General features: G+C 36.3%; 1 protein-coding gene across 1 annotated transcript in view; it reads left to right on the top strand.

Moving 5' to 3' along the window:
* The window catches only part of CCDC172 (coiled-coil domain containing 172), a 52806-nt gene extending 50296 nt beyond the window's left edge, over nt 1–2510 (top strand). The window contains exons 7-8 of the mRNA XM_040623750.1: nt 1546–1633; nt 2475–2510. Of these exons, the coding sequence (XP_040479684.1) occupies nt 1546–1633; nt 2475–2510 (124 nt within the window). The remainder of the gene's footprint in view (nt 1–1545; nt 1634–2474) is intronic.
* Nucleotides 2511–21958: the final 19448 nt, after the last annotated feature.

Here is a 21958-nt window from a genome sequence, read left to right as displayed (position 1 = left end):
ATGGTGGTGTTTATCCATCAGGAGGCCTAGAGCCTCTTGTTTTTGGGGTGTTAGTGGCCATCAATGCTCAGTTCCTGGTGACTTTCTAATTTTTTAAATATTTTTTTCTGTGACCTAAACTAAATTATGCTTCAGAAGCAAACAACGCTAAAATGTCAATGATTTACAATGAGTATTTACTTCTTGCTCACACTACATACATTTTCTTTGAGAGTTAGCCACACTTCTCATCTTCATTCTGCAACCAAGTGTGAAGAGAGCAGCCTTTATGGCACATAGCCATATCCTTGTCAATACTTGGAATTCCTTGTTTTCCATTTTAGCTATTCTGATGGTTGTGTAATAGCATTTCATTGTGTTTTTCTTTTGTATTTCCTTGATAACTATTGAAGTTGAGCACCTTTTCATATTTTTGTTAACCATTGTATATCTTTCATGAATAATAATCTGGCAGAGATTTGTGTGTTGGGGGGGTATGCCCATTTTCCATTGTGTTCTCTTTTTCTTATTGACTTGTAATTCTTCATGTATTATGGACATAATCTACTGTTTATTGTCTCTGCTGACTTTTACTCGTGGTGGCTTGCCTTCTTGGGTGCTTGGTGATCTCTGATTGTGAGCCCATGGTTTCCTCTTGACCTGTGCGAAGCCTGTAGGTCTAAATATGTTAAACTTTCCTTCGGAAAGATTTTCTTTTGCTTCTGAGGGAATGCCACTGACCTAGGACCCGTTTCACACTTCCCTTAAGGGTTGGAGCTCAGCAGAGGTTTAAGTCCGTCTCCTCCCTTCACCTTGTGGCTGGCCCGACTGGCTTAGGTTTGAGGTCAGTGTTGCTCCTTCAGGCCAGCCTCCTCCACCTTGCTGTCCTAGCGTTCTACCTCTCCAGCCACAGCTCGTGGCTTTTGCTGAAGTTTTTCTTTTTGGAAGGAAAATTAGTCCTGATGCTAGAAATCGAAGACTGTTTTTTCACAATTTTTTTATATTAAATATAAAATATTTTTTAAATTTCTGAATATTCAAAGGATGAAAGACCTAATTGGAAGAAAGAAATATTGGTATTGCTTTCTCACTCTAAAATTAAAATATATTTTAATTACATAGGTGTACTATAAAGTTAATGTTTAATTTTAGTTCAAGAAGAAATCTCAGAGGTCATTTTTTCCTGTAATTAAAATTTTTCAGGTGAAGTTCAGAGAGGCTAAATGATTTAGCCAAGGTTTTTCAGCTTGTTAGTGGCCAGGACTAAAACAGAGCTCTTCAGACAGTACTGTATTTTTCCCACTGAACTATGTTGCTCTTTTAATTAACCTAAAATTGTCTATTATTTATTTACTCTGCCTTATTTTCTTTATGGAAGCTTTTTACTTCTTCAGAATTTTATACAGTCTTTATAGAAGTATAGAGAATTAAAATTTCTTTCTGAATTCTTTAGTGTTAACTTAAAATTCTGATGATAGAAGCTGCAAATCTGCTACTATCCATATAATAAAAAAATTATAAAAGTTTATTGCTGAACTCATAGGGTGAATTTTTCCTTTAAAACAGACTTAAAAAGGAATTAGAACTTTATAAGGAAGATGACATGCAAAGTGCTTGGGAAGCTCTCCACACAGAAATAGAAGTTTTGGAGTCGGTAAGCCCCTTCTGATTCTTTAACTTCTGTTCAGCATTAGTTTCCCTACTGGCAAGAGTATGTTTGCTGGGGTACATATCACTGGACTAGTGGTTTGCCCTTCACGTGGATTTTCACTGGAAACAAAAAGTAAAACAGCAACAACAAACAAAACCAAGGTCAGGATATAAATCCGAGGATTGTTTTGAGTTCCTGGAGAGTTAGGTGCTACATAAAGCAAATTATATTCAAAGAGAATCTGTACAATTTCAAACTAAGTTAAAAAAAAAAATCCGAACCTGACCTCACAACATTCTCTCGATGGAAACAGTTATTAGAGGATTAATGCACTGAAGGAATTTAACTATCATAATGCTTAAAAGCTTTTTGTTTTTGATAGGCATAAATTATACTTTTATTATATTTGATCCTAAAACTTTCTTATTACAGATTTCTATGGTCTCAGGAACTTTGGATTCAATTGTTGGAAACTTATTTTCGGATTGTGTGGGAGCACTTTAATTTGCTTTTAACCTCTTACTTTGGTTGTTTATAAAATGAATGCAGTATTTGCCATGCTCCATTTTAATGGAAGACATATATAGCTAGTTTTAAAATACATTAAAATGTAATTTTAATTTAGTACATTACATTTTGTTTCATATTTGTTTTCTGTAAACATTTCTTGTTTGAAATGTTCCGATAGCTTATGTCAGGGTTTATATTTTTTAAAAAAAAACCTTCAAAAATAAAATTTAGAAATGCCCAGTTATTGTTGTGTTAAATTTACATTAACTTTATGGAATTCCTTCATTAGGAATTTAATTTTCATCATGACTAATTACTGTATTTTTCTTTTCAGACATTGGCACAGAAGGATCTTCAGGAAAACAAATAAGTTGTAGAGAGTTGACCAAAGCTATCCAAGGTTTGATGAAAGCATCTTAGAATCAAATCTTTGTGACAGATACATGAACGGTACCCATTACAATAGATTTTTGTGGAAAACGTGAGTCCAGAATCTTCAAAGTTGTTGATATCTAGAACTGGTATACCAGCACTTTAAAAATGTAATTTTTTGTCTTCTTACTTGCTGGAACTTTAAAGTTCCTTATGGCGTTTGATTTTGTTTCTAAAGGAAGAAAAAAGGACAGATAGATACTGTGTTCTCCAGCTTCTTATCTCCCCTGACCCTTGAGCTGATCTGTACTTTCTGATGTTGTTCATTTTTTGTTGCGGTTTACCTTGAGTCCAATCAAACACTGGGAGAGAGAAATGATCAGATTATTGACCCAGTTTTGTCCCTGCCATTTCCACCAACAAAGATATTCACTTTCATTTTAATCCTTCTCTCATCGGAAGATGTCTGTTGACAGAGGTCCTCAGAGGCCTTTCATCTGCAAAAGCCAGTTTTCTCCGCTTTTCTCTAGATGTGTCTGTGGAGTTAAGTCTGGGGCGCCTGCAACCTTTGCCAGTCTTTGTGCCTGGCAGTTTTCTTTCTGATACCAGTGTCGGTAGAATGAAATAAGCCATCCACCTGGGGATGTGCATAATCTGAGGGGCCTCAAGATTCATTTTCGCTGAAACATGCGACTAAAACTCACGTTTGAACCAGACTTGGTATTTCCACCAAATCTGCAGCATCACATAGCTTTCTGTGATTCACCATCCTGTCTAGGAATATAGGTGTATTTTCACTATTTTCTGAAAAAGTGTATTGAAACTGTCCAACAAGGCCCTAAATTGTGGTGGGTGGGGGGAGGGAGACAAAACCTGTTTGGGGATATATTTCAAAGTACTGAGTACAAAATGTTAGAATCATGTTTTCTTTTGTAGTTATAGTTGAATGAGTTTAACATCAACTATGAAATATTTACACACGTCTTCTCTCTACTGATGATAAGGTGGTCTAGATTCAGGGCAAGGCTTATTTTGGTATAGCTTTCTGTGTATGTTGTTTTACACTCTTATTTTTTAAAAATTAGTAAAGTTAAAACTCTCCTTAGCAATGGGTAGCAATTGCCATCTGTTTAAATAATTTGCATTTTCAGAAGTGATTTCTCATTTTGATTCCTTAAATATTTGATGGTAAATTACTTGTACCTAAGAAGAAAAAATTGATGGTACCAGGGAATTACATTCTATTTTATATGCAAATATGGAGTAGGAAGTGGTTATTGGGATTAGTCATGACTTCATTTCTGTCTTATTTTAGTCCATTTATCTAAATTCTAAGTCTCATGAATATCTACTTATTAAATGTGTATGATATTATCAATATGCAGATTGAGTTTACACATAAGGCCTTTTTCACTTACCAGTAATTTTTGTTCGTTATTGGTTTTGTAGCTAAACATTAATGTGAACTACAGATCTGCCACATATTTGCATAACTAACATGCAATGACATATATGCAGAATAAACTCTTTACTGATACAACTATCTTTTCATGTGTGTATCATATAGGCTATCAGGATTAAATACTCAGTGATGGGATCAGGATTCACATGAACTGAATTTGGGGAAAAAATGGAAGATTTAGTATTTTCATTATTTTAAAATGCATATTTTAAAACTTAAACTAATTTTCAAACAATCAAATATATGCTTATTTTAGAACTATGTGATAGAGTGCTATAAAGCACTACCCATGTGATACCAAGTCAAAATAACTGGGACTACTAGAATCAATGTAATCAAAGGAACAGGTTCACTGAACAAAGGAAATACAACAATCAATAGAAATCACAGTGTACTAAACTAAACTGCACTGTCAATGTAATATATCAGCAGTAGATTTGGTCCATTTTTAATTTTTTTAAGATAGTATTCATAAACCTCTTAAATAGGAAAAATAACTGAAATTTCTGGGTAAAAAGGTGTCTCAGACTGACTATAATTATTCGGGAAGCAAGATTTCAGCTATACAGAAAGACAGTTTTTAAATGAATGCTCATTCATTAACAAATAATTCACTAAATTTTCCTTATACTTAGTTATAGCCAAGGCTCAAACTAACCCAGGGTAAGAGAGTTCCAAGGTTCTGGGCACACCACAATAGTTCTTTACTGTGACAGAAGTTCTTTCAGAAGCAACTTCCCAGGGGCGCCTGGGTGGCACAGCGGTTAAGCGTCTGCCTTCGGCTCAGGGCGTGATCCCGGCGGTCTGGGATCGAGCCCCACATCAGGCTCTTCTGCTATGAGCCTGCTTCTTCCTCTCCCACTCCCCCTGCTTGTGTTCCCTCTCTCGCTGGCTGTCTCTATCTCTGTCGAATAAATAAATAAAATCTTTAAAAAAAAAAAAAAAAAAAAAAAAAGAAGCAACTTCCCAATCCTCAGCTCTCCGTTGGGGATAATATGAGGATGTATAGATAGTTTGCTGCATATTTTTCCTGCTGATTAATGGCGCTATTTGGCTAGGGGAAAAACAGCAACAAAATTATAGGATGTGGAGCGTGACCACTAGACTAGAAATTCCTTTCTTCCTTCCCTGGCTTAATTATTGAAATGGAAGGAAAAATCAGAGAAAAGGAAAAGTTTTAAGGTATATACAATCAGTAAGATTTCTATACTACTCACTGTTTTGTCAATAGTAGTGTTTTCTCTTGTAAAAGAAACAAAAATTGAGGAGTACTCTGTCTGCCTGTCTTTTTTCTCCTTGAACCCTGAAAAACCATGATGAGATTGTTAAAAGTCCAAGATAAGGTTGAAGTCATAGAATTATAATGAATTGGAATCTAGAAATGTCTTAAAAGAGAGGCAACTGGGATTGGTAATTTATTGTGGGGTGGAAATTATGCTGTGAAAAATCTGCAGAGTCTCCCACCAGAAGGGTAATTCAGCTGGCTGGCTGCAGACGGACTGATAGCATGCACGGGACAGGCCCTGTTCTAAGCGAACACTGAGGACAAAGTCCCTTTCTATTTCATACCAATCAATCATACATAACTGTGTCACATTATTATGAATAAGTCGTTTATTTGCAGTCCAGAAAACAGTAGCAGTTCAGTGACATGATTAGAAATAAATATGATATGATTTTTAATCCTGGGTGTACAAGGCTAAGGTGTTCTGTCATTCAAATATTTATTTATAGCATAACATTTGAAATTTGAAGTTGTTCAATGTTCTAAAAAGTATTTTAATATTTGAAACAAATCTTTTTTAGGTCAACTTTTATGTTTCTTCTTGACTCTTCTTCTTTCCTTCTTTCCTGAAAAACTGAAGCGAAGCAAATACATTTGCCTTTCAGAGGCTAGTTCAGAACATTTTCTGTCAAGGGAATTTTTTTCAGGATGTGAACTAAAAAAATGAAAAATATTTTTTGTCATTAGCCTGAAGCAGGGATTAAGTCTTTGAGTTTTGTGGCCCTTTTATCTTAAGACAACAGACTTTTTTTTTTTTTAATGGAAGAATGGTGAAGATGAAGTTATCTTTGAAAATGTTAGCGATTAGAATGTACAGTTAGTATAAATGTACGTTTATACTTTCTAAACATTATATTTTCGAGTTAAGTAAGTTTTCGTCTGGCCTCCTAATGATCTAATCATCATGCCTGAAGAAGCTTTAAGTTTTTATTTATTTTACTGACATTTGGCCAAAAAGACAATATTGAGACAGCACTGACTAATACATGAAGAAAATAATACAATCATTTTCCCTGTTCTATAAGGGAGTATGGGGATTTCATTTGTTTATCTGTTGTTGTTCATTATACTGATGGTCATATTCATTAAACATGAGGAAACATTTTGCAGGGTAATGATAGTTGTAAGAACATATTTACTTTGATTGGAGGGAAAAAAAGGAAGCATTACAAAGAAAGCCATGACTGATGGTAAAATGTTCTCCTAGCTGCTGCTATGAAAAGTATCAAGAGCAAAGCTGTCAGAACTGAAAGCTTATTTAAACAACTGCTTTTGATACATAGCACATTTATCTTTAAAAGACCTTTATGAAATTGACAGCACCAGAATTCAAATGTCTGGGAAAATAAAGAGTAAGTAAAAATAGTGAAATTAATAACAATGACTGATATAAGTAGCTGTGCAAAACAAGGCCCATAGAGGGGAGAGAAAGGATTTTCTTTCTTTCTTACAACCAGAAAAGCTATACTACTCTATTAATTCTAATTATTTTCATACTTGTAATAAATTGTCATCCTAATTAGTTGGTAAATAAAATCTTGTTAAAATAAAATCCTCTTAATCTACATTTAATAGATGCAAATACAATTACTAATGAATATTTCTGGATATGGCTTTGTGATTGCTGAGAGAAAGTATTTGCAAATTCACATCACCATTGAATGAGGGTGGTTGTAGATGGTTTTTGTCGACTTTAGACAAGAAAGCTTCTGGTTGGGAATAGGTGACATGGGTGTAATCCTAAGGGCAGTGTAATGTCAGCTTTAAAATCTGTTGTCAATTAAAATTCGTAAAATATCAAGGTTATATTTATAAAAACAATTTTATCCAATAAAATCAAAGCTCTTTATTGAGATTCTAGTTGGAGACTAAGCATAGATCCCAGTGTTTGCAGGAAGAACCGAGATTTTGATTGATGATATGATTTGTGTGAGGTCACAGAGGGCAGTGGGTCTCTTTATTAACAATTTAATTGCTTGGGCTTCAGTTCCAACAACCTTAAAAATACATTGCTTTTGAACATTTGCTTATAATAAAGTCTTATACAACAGGTAAATAGTAGAAGATAAGAGAAATTTGAGAACCATTTAAATCACCCTTTGATACCAGAAAACATGATTAATCAGAATCAGTACATTTAAATCATCAACTAAGAATATCTTTTACTCTCCATGAAGAGGAAAGGGCAAATCAGTACAAAACAGACTCAACTCAAGTATTATTGAAAATTCACCTCCTGGGTATCTCCTGAAATTAATACCTATTCATCCCACTTTATTACACTTTCTACACATGTATTTTTTTCAGTGTTACCCTGAAGGTCATTGATAATTTAAGATGATAACCTAAGGGATGGCGGCACCTTCTTAAAATATCAAATAATAAGAGTTATATTCATTTTTCAGTACTTGCTAAGGCAGGATTGTGAACTAATAGAAAACTCCAGAAAGATCAACATGTAAAAGAATCTCTGATTAACCTGAAATTAGTACTCTTGTTCATTTCTTTCTTTTCCCCTTCTATTCCATCACCTTCCTTCCATCCATTCTTCCATCCATCCATCCATCCATCCATCCATCCATCCATCCATCCTCCCATCCTGGCTCCTGGCTGCCTCTCAGACTTAATATCATGCCACTCTCCTCCTTGAAAATTCCTCTCCAGCCACACTGGTTTTTCTGCTCTCCAAATAGGCCAGACTTGCTCTGGCCTTGGGATCATTTCGGGAACTGTTTCTTCTGCTCCTCCTCCTGATCTCTGTACAGCTGTCTGCTCTGTCATTCAAGCGTCAACTGAAATGTCACCTCCTCAGAGAAGCCCTCCTTTAAACAATCGATCTAAAGTAGTCACTTGGTCACATTATCACACACTCAAGTTTAATGTTCTTCATACTACTAGTCATTTCTGATATTCTTCTTGTTTGTTTCCTTTTTCTATTTCTAACCACTGAAACACAAGTCCCATGAATGCAGGGGTATTGTTTGTCTTATACACCACTTTTTTTTTTCTCAAAGCCTGGAACGGTGTTGGCATTTAGGCAGTGTTCAATAAATGCATGTTGAAATATGGCTTGAATTAACTTGTTCATTTAACCCATATTTATTAATTGAGAATTTAAGTATAAATTATTGATTCTCTAGTTAAAGAGACTGAGTTCATCTATTGTTGATTCTTTCTTGGTTGAATTACTCTGTTCCCTCATTTTTTACTCTTTCTGAGACTGTTTACTTAGCTAAAAACTAGCAGTAATAATGTTTGCTAATTTCAGAACCTATCTTTGTAGAACAACCAATAAAAGCATTGAAAAGAGGCTAGGAGAAAACAATGATACCATATCCCATCATGGAAAAAGTTTGTGGGTCTCTCAATGTTTACTTACAGCCCTCTATTATCAAGCTGTTGATTGGCAGGTAATGGCTTTGAATGCTTACTTTCCACCAGCTACTAGAATAGGAAGTGAAAATTGTAAGTTGCTTGCAAGCTCTGAATGTGCATTAGAGAAGCTTAAAAGCATTATTTCTCCATGGTAATAGAAAATTTGGAAATGCATTTGCTTCTGACTATGATTTATTCGGTGTTTCTGGTCTGAAATACAAAGTTTGAGCAAACCTGTTTTTATTCAGCACCATATTTAGAAAAATGTATGAGTGCCATCTGCTGGATTTCTCTGGTACCACCTTGACCAAGATGAGAGAAAAAAAGGAAGTTTGGGAATGACAAATCCTTATAAACAAGTGATTCTTCCTTTCTCCTTTCTTTCCTTCTTTTATTCCCCTCTTCCCCATTTATGTAAATATAAATTTTAAATTTCTATATATAATTTCTAATCGTTCCATATATAATTTTCAAATATGATACCAATTTTCAAATTAGTATCACATGCATCCAAGAGAAAATATAAAGTTCAAGGGATGTAAAAGTGAAATTTTAGTAATATTACTGTTTCTACTTTTGCTAATGTTAAAAGAACCTAATTGGTTTAATCAAGACATTTTCTTTATTTTTGAATTAAAAAATATAAGACTTTTGTTCTGAGAGCACATGAAAAGTTGGTGTAAAATCAGATTTTTGATCATACAACTTCTGAGTTTGTTAACCTTGATTATTTAGTGTTTGTCTTTAGTGTTCAAAGATTCGCTCATGAATTGTTGGTCCATCAAATGAAGTGAAGTCATTCTACTTAAGATCTTTGGCATTTGACCTGCCAAGCACCTTTAATCACCAGATAGTGTTTTCTTTGAAGCTTTACTTTAAAATTCCTATCTCCTTATCATTTATCATCTACAGAATTCATGTTGATGAATTTTCTAGCACATTTTTTTCTAGTGCAATTCTGTTGATGAAAGGAAATTGGGGTAAATCTCTGCTGACTCCAAGAATATCCTAATAGTTGAATGTTTGACGGTATTTCGTGTGTCTAATCCATCACCAAATCTTGTTGTTTCTACCTTCAAAATACATGCAGAATCTGTGAGCTCTTGTCATCACAGCATGGCTACCACGCTGGCGTAGTCTCCCTGATACTTTCTGCCTTTCTTTTCTGCTTTATTTGTCTCTTAGCACTTATCCTGTTTTTTTCTTATTTATAAATTTTGTCACATTCACCACCTTTCAGACTAGAATATAAGCATCATGAAATTGTCTCTTTCATTGCTATCTCCCGGTGTATAGAGAACAGTGCCTGACACATAGTATGTATTCAGATAGCTTCTTTCTTAAATGAATGGCTTTACTTTGAGTGATTTTCCTCTTTCTCAAATAAAATATTTTATAAATTATTTAGTAGGAATATATTCTTGGTGCTTCTGTCAACTCCAAATTATAATGTCCAAGTAAGTACAAGCTCTGTTGTTTACATGCATGCAGATTGACTATATATCTCTACTTTTTAAGGTGAAGAATGAGCACCTACTAAACGAGAAATCATAGTTGTGCAATGGGACCAAAGGTGACTAAGATGTGATCCTTTTGCTTACAGAACTTGCACTTCTACCTGAGGATTGCTAAGGGTTGTGGTGAACGACAAAACAATGCAGACTCAGAGCTGCTAGATTTGTTCTTCAGTGAAACAGGAGCTGGGTTTCATTTTGTTGCATGTTGCTGATTTTTCTGAGGGGCATCAGTTACACTTGGCAGTGATTCTTGAGGAGTTTGGTGTTTTTCCTGATCTGTGAACACTTGACTTGTGTGTGTGTTGGTGTTAGAGTCCAAATTCAGAATTCCATTTTTGATCTCTCATGCTAGGTGCTTTACATAAACCAGCTCTAATCTTCACCACTATCTTAAAAGATGGGAATGTCGGTGATTGTTTTATAGCCAAGAAACCAGAGGCTGCCAGCCTAAGCAAATTACCAAGATAATGCAGTGACAGTTTCCAAGCAGGTTTGAACCGAGGACTACCTAAATGCAGTCCTCTCTAATAAATGCCATCTTTCCCAATTCAGACTACATAGGTACTAATTTGCCTGGGTTTAGAAATGCAACAAAGAGACTTTTTTTTCATGGATGCAGAGAGCAGTTAATTAGGTACCAAGGATGCTTAAACTTCTCCAGTGGTGGCCAAGGCTTCCTCCTTTCCAGCAAGCTTGGAGGTCATTGGAATAAGAATATTCCTTCCTTTCAGATAGTGCACAAGTGTTTTCCTTCTCTGCCAAGTGTCTCCTCGTCTCATCAGGTAAATTGAGGATGCCATCTGTGCCCCCACTGAAACTTTACTGGATGTGCATTATAGTATTATTCAGCAGTGGAATAATTATTAGCCTCCTCTAGATTGTGAATTATAGGAGAGCAAGAATTTTCATTTATCTTTGCATTTTGAGCTCGTATCAAAGAGCCTTGCATGTTGCAGGTACCCACTAAATGTGGAAGACTTGATGTATGTGATTAACTTCCACTTCACATGCCTAGTGGGTTAAGTTTTATAGATTGGCCTGGAACCTAATCATCTTCAGTAATGTTGGTGAGAGAAGGTGATTGCTAACATTTAAACAACCTGGGGCGCCTGGGTGGCACAGCGGTTAAGCGTCTGCCTTCTGCTCAGGGCATGATCCCGGCGATCTGGGATCGAGTCCCACATCAGGCTCTTCTGCTATGAGCCTGCTTCTTCCTCTCCCACTCCCCCTGCTTGTGTTCCCTCTCTCGCTGGCTGTCTCTATCTCTGTCAAATAAATAAAAAAATCTAAAAAAAAAAAAAAAAAAGATTTAAACAACCTACTTTTCCTGAAACTAATATTACACTATATGTTAACTAACTGGGATTTAAATAAAAACTTGAAACAAACAAACAAATAAACAAAAGACCTAATATTAACTTTTGAGCACTAGGTACCTACAATTATTTCTTTCTCAAATTCTCGTTCTGGTGATGTCTCCCCCTGCCAAAAAAAAATTCAAGTTTGCTCTCAGTACAACCAATTATCGTTTGCCATTCACAGTCACACCTTGATATTGTTAAGAGGGAAGTTGGGGATACTCAACTACTATGGGAACATTTTTAAAGGAATGGAGGAAGCATCTAGAAAAAATAGCTGATGACTGACTACCAGAATTGAAGAATTAATGTATACATACAAACCAGTGGAGGAAGTTCTTCTTAGGGAAGGATGTTTGGTTAATCCATTCTACAAGTGTAGAAAGCAGCAGAGTTGGCCGTACTACAACAGTATTATGCAATGATGATGTGCGAAACAGACTACTTACACATGTTTAATTCAGTTCTGATTTCTGTTTTCATAAAACCTTGTTAATTAAGCTTAACTGGGAATACACTTATTTGAAACTGAAAAATGGAGTCACCTAACAAAAAAAGGTGACAGTTTTATTTTTATTTTTACTAGGCACACTGTTAAGTGAAGGTTGACTGGCTTGCTTTAGAGAGTAAGACTGACAATGAGTTTACGTACATGGGCGTGTCAGTTGTATTAGTTTCCCATTGCTGCTATGACAAATTATCACAAATTGAGTGGCTTAAAACAACACACATCTGTTGTCTTACAGTTCTGGAGGTGAGAAGTGTGATGTGGGTTTCACTGCACTGAAAGCAAGATGTCGTCAGAGCTGCATTCCGTTTGGAGGCTCTAGGATAGAATCTATAGATTCTTGTTTTCTCTAGTTTCTGGGGGCAGCTTGCATTCTTTGGCATGTGGCTCCTTCCTCCATCTTACTCCATGCAGCCCATTAAGCCAGGTTGTTCTCATGTTGAGTCTCCCTGGTCTCCCTCTTCTGCCCTTCTCTTCAACTTATAAGGACCTTGTCATTTTGAGGCCCACCTGGACAATCCAGGCTTATCTCCGCATCTCGAGGTCAGCTAATTAACAGACTTCACTCCATCTACAACCTTAGTTTCTCTTTGCCATGTAACTTACATATTCACAGGTTTTGGAGATTAGGATGTGGACCTCTTTGGAAGGGGGTATTACTCTGCCTAGCACATCAGTGAACTATTTGTGCTCTCTGAGACAGGCTAAGCTGTCTTCTCAGTTGTGGAGCACATTTTGTGTTTGGTTTTCTAGCAAGTCCTTTTAAATTGAATGAAAAATTCAGTATTAGTTAATGACATTTTGCTTTTTATGATTCTGTAGCCCAGCTCCTGGCCTGCAATAAAGTGAAAACATGTAGTTGAGTGATTTCTCCCCTTCCCAGCAAAGTGGGTCCCGTAGTCCTATAACAAAGCTGTTTCATGGGCAGTTCTAAGCAGTTTTTCCTTCACCTCCTTCATCTCCTTCTTGCCCTAAATGTTAACATCTTTGCCTTTCCTGAGTTTCTTCCAGACACATTTTTATAATTTTTTTCTCTTATTTTCCACTTCTACTCTTGTTGCCCACTTTTATCTTATTTATCTGTTTTACTGGGTTACTTTCACTCATGGATACTAAAAGAAGTTCGTTCCGGTTTTTTTATTTTAAAATGTGATCATTAGCCCCTCACTGAATCTCTCTTCTCCTGTAAAAATCTTCCTTTGGAAGACTCCTCAAAGAGCACAAAACTTCAGAGTGACCTTTATAAACTAAAGCTAAAATATCCACCCTCAAAGTATCCTTCGGGAAAACCACTTTGTTGGTTCACATGTGTAGAATCTGCTTTTATTTAAAAAGACAGAAAATATTGCAGAGTAATGATAAGGAACAAAGTCTGTGCGTCTCTGAAGGGTTTCCTGGCCTGTTGATTTCCCTTGGCAGAAGTCTGTCTAGTGACTTACCAGACATGTCTATGATAATCTTGAATGAACTTGTTCTTGTGTGTTATTCACAGAGCTATGAAATATATTTTAACCATCTTCAATTTAATGACTATTTCTTAAAGTTTTGCTCTGGTGGATGCTGTATAGGTCACACCCACACAAAATAAGATGTGATCTTAATCTGTTTAAAAAAACCCTTAAATTCAAGTACACTGTGTTGCCTTGTGAAATCAGCTTTGGTTCTGTGTTCAAAATAAATATTTTTATTTGCTTTTAACTCACCCAATTTCAAAAATGGTCATGCGGTGGCTTTAGAATCCCATTCTGGCTCTGCCCTTCCCATTTGGCCTTGGGCGAGTTACCTAACTCTTCTGGAATTCAGTTACCTAACTGGTAATAAAAGAGTAAAATAATATCCATTGTGTTGGGTTGTTGTAAAGATTCTATAAGACAGAGTATATAAAGGGACTAGCATAATTCTGACATTGTGTATATAAATCCTAGTCATTTTAGCTGTTGTTGGGCAGAAGACAGTATGGAACAGATAGTGTAACTTGGCATGATATTAATGTTCTTAGTGTTGTTCTCTATATGCAAAGAGGAACTTTCTTGTTCACATACTTGGATATCTTGTTTGAGTCACCAGAATTTCATATGTGTGGCTTGTATCCCAGACCCATGACACACTTGGCTGTGGGAGAGGTGCAGTCTGAAGCTGTGAAAGAGACCATCCTATGCAAACATAGTTTACCTCTTTTGCCAAGTCTGAAACAGCTGAACTGACCAGTCTAGCAGAACTCTTGGGGATGATTCAATTTGCTTTTGTTGTTTTTATATTCTGAGATGTAATTTGTCTGGGAATATCATTTGTTGGATACTAAAGACTTTTCTAACTTCCAGTTGAGGGCAGCAGATTGAACACAAACTTTTACCTCTGCTTCTTTCCCCAAACTCTACAAATATGATAGTAAAAATTTTTTTTGAAAGCCTAAAGGACAAAGAGAAATGATGTAGAAGAGTTGATAGTTGTATGATTTTGGAAGCTGAAAGTAGATGGATAGTTGGGAGATGACTTAGCAAACTTGAGAAAGTGGATCCCAAACTGGCAGAAAGAAAGATGAGACCCGTCTTGATTTGCCCCTAAAGAATTCTCAAAACACTTGGAAACTGGCAGTACTATGTACCTCTGGAAGTGTAAGTGAAGGTGGGATTGAAAACAATGGGATTGGTTGGATGTGTGTTTAAGAAACAGTGAGATCCTCAGGTCCTATTCCCCATTCAGGCTGTGAACAGCCCCCTCCCAGCTCTGGCAGAAGATTTTAGGCTTATTTTCTGGAAACTATAAAACAGAAGGTCTCTGGACAGAAGGTACCAGGCACTGTTGAGGATAGAGTATAATTACTGAAAACAGTGGGATTAAGAAATGCTTACATTCTAAATGTTGTAAGCCCAACACTTTACTCTAAACTAGGCCTTGATTTGGACAATGAAATTTATATCCTCTAGGCCAGCCAGTATTCTCAATGTATGATCCCAGCACAAGCAGCATCAATATCATCTAGGAACTTGTTAGATATGCAAATTTTAGGGCTCTGTCTCAGAGACTCTATAGGTGGGGCCCAGCAATCTGTGTTTTAACAAGGTGTCTACGTGAGTCTGATGTACACTCAAGTTTAGGGCTCTGTCTCAGAGACTCTATAGGTGGGGCCCAGCAATCTGTGTTTTAACAAGGTGTCTGGGTGAGTCTGATGTACACTCAAGTTTGAGAACCATACCACTCCAAACAAAAGATTGGAATATCCTCTGAGGAATTTCACAAGTTCAACAGAAAAGACTTAAGGAAAGAAATTTTTCAGTGAAACAGTCCAGCCAGATGACCCCAGCATGAAACGCACAGTTGATAAGTACCACCCATGTGTCCAGAAATTTAATTTAACTTAATTTAATTTAATTTGATTGTTTTTTTGGAAGAGAGACAGAGAGCAAGAGTGCAAGTGGGGGTGAGGGAGGAATAAAAGGAGAGGGAGAGAGAGAATCCTAAGCAAGCTCTGCACCTAGCGCAAAGCCCGAAGCAAGGCTGGATCTCGCAACTCTGAGATCATGACCTAAGCCAAAATCAAGAGTCAGATGCTTAACTGACTGAGTCACCCATGCACCCCAAAGAAATTTTAAAACATTTTACAGCCTCATTCTTAAATAGAAGCAGTCAATATCCACAAGACATGCCTTTAACAAGAAGAGGGCCTATCCAAACAAATAGGGGAAAAGCAACTTGGAAGAGGTTACTCAGGGAGATGAAAGCTTTTAAAAAGTCATTGATATTCTCAGAGAGATGTGAGAAGGTATTTGCCATTACAAGATGCAAAATAAATGAAATTTAAAATGTTAGCAAGAGCATTTTTTTAAAATAAAAGTGTGAAAAGATAAAGTTGAGGAAATCTCCCAGAAAGTAGAGCAAAAAAACAAAAGAGGAAAAATAGGAAAGAAAGATAAGAGTCAAGAATCAGTTCATTTTGTTCAATATCTGAATAATAGGAGTTTGGAAAGAGAGCAGAAAAAGCAGAGAAATTTTTCAAGAATTAAAGGACCTGAGTTTTTAGATTGAAAGAACACATTAAGGGCGTAGTGGAATCATTAACCCTGCTCTCCAACTGACATCATCACAAAATTTCAGAATATGAAGGACAAAGATGAGATCGTAGGAAGTTGCAAAGTGAAAAATAGTTCACCTCTAAGGGATCAGGAGTCAGAATGCTTTGAACTTAACAGCAATACTTGGATGACTGATCTAACAGTTGGTTTACCAATTCACGAGAGAGGTAATGAGAATCTTATAGATATGGGGAAGATAAATCCCAGGATCACAGCTGTGCACCAGTCCTGGAAAGCAACCAATCCAAATGAAAATAGCCTCCAGAGAGGTGTTCCCAAAATGGAATTGCTACAATACCTGATATACTGGAAATATTGAGAGGAATTTTAAACAGTTCAGATAGAGTTTCGGTCAGTGATAAGTACATGGAAAATTAAGCAAATAAAACAAACCACAAGAATATCATTAACTCCAGAGAAAACAAAAAGTTGTGCAAGGAAGGATAAGTAATACTAATCATAATACTAGATAGCTCAGCTGTGGATATTTTGATAATCATAGTAGACTATTGATCTAACTAAAAGTATAACACAATGTTGGAAGGATAGGAGTGGGAAGAAGTGTGTTTGTGATGGTGGCAGATGTTATGTGAGAAAGAAGACTAAATCCATATCTTTCACGTGGGAAATCAGTAGATAGTGCCAAAACTAAAAAAATAAGCAGCAGCAGCATGTTAGTGACATGAAGGCAAATTAAAAATGAACAGCCAAAAGAGTTGAAATTAGTTGGGACCACAGGTGATGGGAAGAAAAGGGGAGCAGACATGGAGATATTGATAGTCTACAGTAATAAAAGTAATTTTTGTAAAACTCTATTTTGGAAAGTTTGCTTTGTTTATTGACCATAACTCTAAACATGACATGCAAAGTAGATCTTTATTTTAATTTAAATCATAAGTACAGTGGTGTGTTAGTAAACCAGCTCACTGAGGCAGTGGGTGTGGGAGGAGCCCTGATTTGTAAAGTGTTGTGAAGGCTTCTATCATGGCTAATTTCAAGATAACAATAGCTTAACAGCTGGTTCACAAAGTTCCTAAAATTTAATAATCAACTCATACAGGGCAGTATAAATCAGCTTATAAAGACTTCAATAAAAGTACATGTTTTTGCTTTTGTTTTTAAAGGAAAAAATTCCTCTCTGGCTTGCATAAAAGTGTAGTGTTGTTATGTGTAACATATTTTTCTTTGTAGTTGTTTTTTCTTTAAATTTAAATCACTTTTTGAGATGTAATTTTTATGCAATAAAATGCACAGATTTTAAGTGGATTTTGGTCAGTTTTGACAACAGTAAACACCCATGTAATAATTATGCAAAATAAGGAATAGAACAATTTCATTTATAGTTATTGACTGGATGGAATTAGTAATTTTAATAGTATTGGATATTAGGTATGGGGCCTTAATAGATGGGACTATAGAATTCAGACTATGTAATCCACCATGGGATGTCCTTTATTTTTTCCAAGCAAAAATTTAATAACTGGCAAAATTTTGGAGCTATTAAATGGAGAAGCAGTGAGATGATCAACCTTTTATTAATTAGGTTTTATATAATAAGTTTCTATCTTTGAAAGCTCTGTTTTAATGTACATTGGAGCAAATTAATGAATTTAACTGGGAATCCATGAGGTCTCATCTATTAAGCCAGTTTGTAAGTGCCAAAAACCTACTTTAATTTTCACTTATTTTTCACTCTGTTAGAGCATCTATATGGGATATTTTAGGGAAATGGGTTCTATGACTATAGGAAATTTAGGCAAGGCTGCAGCTAAAGTGAGGCATACTTATTTTTCCCTTATATTATATTTAGTTACCTTCTTAAGATTATAGGGAGCATGATGTTTACATTTAGTGGGATCTCCAGGTTAATGAAAATTTTGAGCACTAGTATTAAGCCTATAAACCTCTGTCAATTAGAGCATTTCAGAAAATGCTGAAGTTAATTTAGAACCTAGGTTATAGAGATACAAAAGCCTATTAGTGCCCTATTGATATTTTTGTTACATACATTGTTTAGCATATAAATTTTGGATTTCCAATTAAAAAAAAGAAAGGTGTTCCAGATAGAAGACTGTCTAAAGCAGAGCTATGTTTGAATTATGTTAGGAAACAGAAAGGAGGTTTCATGTGTGTAGAAAAGTTGCAATATTAAAATTACATGAGACAAGTTGAGAAGATCTACTTCAACAGATGTGTAATTTGATCATGCAGAAAAGGTAGTGAAATCACGTCATCATAAGTTGGCAGTGCTCTAGTCATAATGTATGCTGTTTGAATATAGTACAGATTGTGCAAATCTTCTGGTTATATATTAAGAATAGGAATTGTTTCCTGGTGCATGTCAAGAAGAATGACATCATAATGGTTGGTGTAAGGATTGATTCTAATAGCTGAACATTTGTACACATTTTAATAGTTATTTATTAAGTGCTGAATAAGTTGAGACACTTTTACTAGTAAAAGATCAGATATCCAACCCAAACTAGCTTCAAAAAACAAAGAAGGAGTGTGTGGTTTTGCTTAAGTAGTTAAGTCCCGGAATACATATTGGCCTTCCCGCACAGCTGGATCTAAGGGTTTTAACAAAGTAATTAGACCAGTCTCATCTCTCCACCCCTACGTCCATTTTTCAGTCTTCCAGCTTCATCTTCAGGTAAACTCTGCCCACGTAGTGTCAAAGATGGCTACTAGCAGCTTCAGGCTTTTATCATCAGTGTAGCTATCCCCCATGGAAAGAGTGTTCCTCCTCTACTAGTTCTAGCAGGTCTCTGAACTGGCTCTCATTGGCCTGCATGGACAAGGTCCCTGTGCCTGAACCACTCTCTCTGATTCTGATTGGCCAGGCCAGGCTGAGGGGTGGCAAAGAATGAGGTCAGCTGAATGCAAACCACTGGGAAAAGACAAGCATATTCCTCCAGAAGAAAGTGGGAGTGTCGTTACCACAAGGAGGAAGAATGAATGCTGGGCATTACCAGCTAAAGTACTTTATCTATTCCAAGCACTCTGAATGTCCGGTTATTCTTCAAGATTTGGTTCAGGTGTCATTTTATCTATAAAGCCTTTCTGGGCCATTTGCAATATAGGCAAAAATGATCAGTCCTTTAACTCTCGTTTAACTTTTACATATACCTATGTTACAAAACATAATTTTGGCTCAGTTATAATTAATCATTTTGTCTTTCTTTTTCCTCCAGGCTCTTTGAGGGCAGAGACTATATTTTATTTTTGTTTGAATCCCATTTATTCATTCATTTAGTCAGCAAATATTTATAGAGTATGATGTACCAGACATGATGCTAATGCTGGCAAGATGGTGGAGTTCAATATACACATTGTCCCTACACTAACAAAGCTTATTTTAATGGGGAAGAAAAAGAAATTACAAAGTATGTGTTAAATTTCATGATACAAGTGTTAAGAGCACCGTGGTAATAGACATGGAAGGAATGGAGGAGTTAGCATGATGAAGGGTGATGTGGAGATGGGAGGTGACTGTTTCAGGAACAGGGAAGGGCCTGTACAAAGGCCTCGAGGTAAGAGATGATACCATGAGTGTTCAAGGAACTGAATCTCATATAGTATAGAAACAGCACAGGCCAGATCTTGGAATGCATTATTAAGCTGTTTCAGCTGCTTGGAATCTACTTTAAGGACAATAGACAAGGAGTTTCAAGAAGAAGAATATGACCATATTTACATTGAATCATTCTTTCCTACTACAGTATGGGTAAGAAATTGAAGAAGAACAAGATTGAAAGCAGGGAGATTGGAGACTGTTGTAGTAGGAGGAGGTAAAAACTGATAGCAGCTTGGACCGAAGTCATTGTAGAGAAGATTGGGACGAGACAGATTTGGGGAAAATTTAAGCCCTAGAATTAAAAGAACTTCATGATTGGTTGCATAGAACAACGTAGAAATAAGTGAAGAAGATAGAGGACTCAAACATGACTTCCAGGTTTCTAGCTTGAACACTAGGTTGCTTGGGAGTGCTGTTTATTGAGATAGTGTGTTGTGGGGCCGAAGCATGTGGAAGGGAGTTAAAGGGGAAGTAATGAGTTCCAGTTTGATGCCAATGAATATGAGGTATCTGTGTGATATCTAAGGGGAGAAACCCAGGGACAATTAGATATATGATCTGTCATTCAAGAGAGAGATCGGGGTTAGAAATAATGATTTGTTGTCCACATATAAACAATAATTGAATTCTTGGAGATGAATAAAATGACCTGGGGAGAGTGAGCAGACTTAGAAGAAGGCCTATGACAGACTTTGGAGGAACTACCAAAATTGAATGGGGAAGTAGAGGAGGAACCAGCAAAGAACAGTGAGGATTTCCCAAAGAATTAGGAGCAGAAACAGGTGACTGTGACATTGAGGAAGCATAGGAACAGTGCTTCAAGGAAGGAAGGAATGGGCAAGTGTTTCAAATGCTGTCAAGAAAGGTAGGGATTTAAACATGTCCATACCACCTAGCACAGCATGTGGTTTCATTCATTAATTTTTTGTCAAATAAATGTTTATTAAACATCAATGATTGGGGTGCCTGAGTGGCTCGGTCGGTTAAGCATCTGCCTTCAGTTCAGATCATAATCCCGGGGTCCTGGGATGGAGCCCCGAGCTAGGCTCCCTGCTCAGTGCGGGGTCCACTTCTCCCTTTCCCTCTGACTCTTTCCCCTGCTCGTGCTCTCGCTCTCTTTGTCTCTCTCTCTTTCTCTCAAATGAATAAATAATCTTTAAAAATAATTAATAATCATGCCAGGCTCAGTGCTCGGTACTAGAACATATAAGAGTGGGAAAACACTTTTAATAAGTGGTTAATAGAAGCTTGTTGAATAAATGAGTCATCAAATGAATTGTTTTTGTTAAAAATTTAGATGAGGTTGCTTGAAGATAGGATAAAATTTATAAAGACACACATCATTGTAAGGCTAATATTCACCCAGCTTTCTACTTTTCCTAGTGGCTGAACAATCTCAGTGACAGAAAATTGGTTTAGGCTTAATTAATCTGGGCCAAAGGAAGATATCAATGTTAGGTAAAGGACTTCTTAGTAGAGCATACAGCAGTAATTAGAGTCTCTCACTTGAAAAGCCTTATTTCCAAGTGTAGTTAACTGTCAGTTCTCACACTCTCTCGATTTTCTCATGGAAACTACCACTTTTTTCATCTAGGTTCACATAGAGCCTGTGATTCTTTTTTAAGAGTGTCCTTCTTATCTAATAACACCTGCAGAAATTGTTTATATCATTGAAGCCTGTCAGATCAAGCTGAGCAAGATAGTCCACTAAAATCTTTTCCTGTGGCAGAAGGTGCACAGGGAATACAGCAAATTACATCAACATTTCTTTATTTCTTATCCAAGGTATGTTATTTCTCATCCACAGAGCATGAGACAGAGACTACGAGGTTGATGACACCTGTCACACCTGTGTCCCACTGTCTGAGGACATTTTGTTCTCCAGGATGAGTCATAAGAATTTAAATTATTTTCTGATGCTTGTCATGCAAAATGGTATCAGTGTTGTAGTGTGAGTTGGATTATATTAATTGAAATGCAATTTCCTATAGAAGTTTTAAATTTAGCTAGTTTATTACAGAATGTGGGAGTAGGAAAGCAGTAGTTCTCCATGATTGTTCTGTTGGGGAAGAAATCTGATGTAAGTCAGAAGTGTAGAGAAAATCAAGCATTTAGCTTCCTAATGACCTTTAGTAGTACGGGCAGCAAGGTAGACTCCTAACATCAACCATTCACATGACAGGATTAGTAACAATAGTTCTGTGCGTTGGATATCTGCTATGCACTGTGCCAAACACTTTATAAACATTCATCTATTCCTAACACTTAAAAAACACCCAACACACTTGTGC

This window comes from Ursus maritimus, unplaced genomic scaffold (genome assembly GCF_017311325.1).
Source record: "Ursus maritimus isolate PB19 unplaced genomic scaffold, ASM1731132v1 scaffold_7, whole genome shotgun sequence".
Lineage (NCBI taxonomy): Eukaryota > Metazoa > Chordata > Mammalia > Carnivora > Ursidae > Ursus > Ursus maritimus.
The sequence above is the reverse complement of the archived record's forward strand: the minus strand, read 5'-3'. Positions and strand labels throughout refer to the sequence as shown.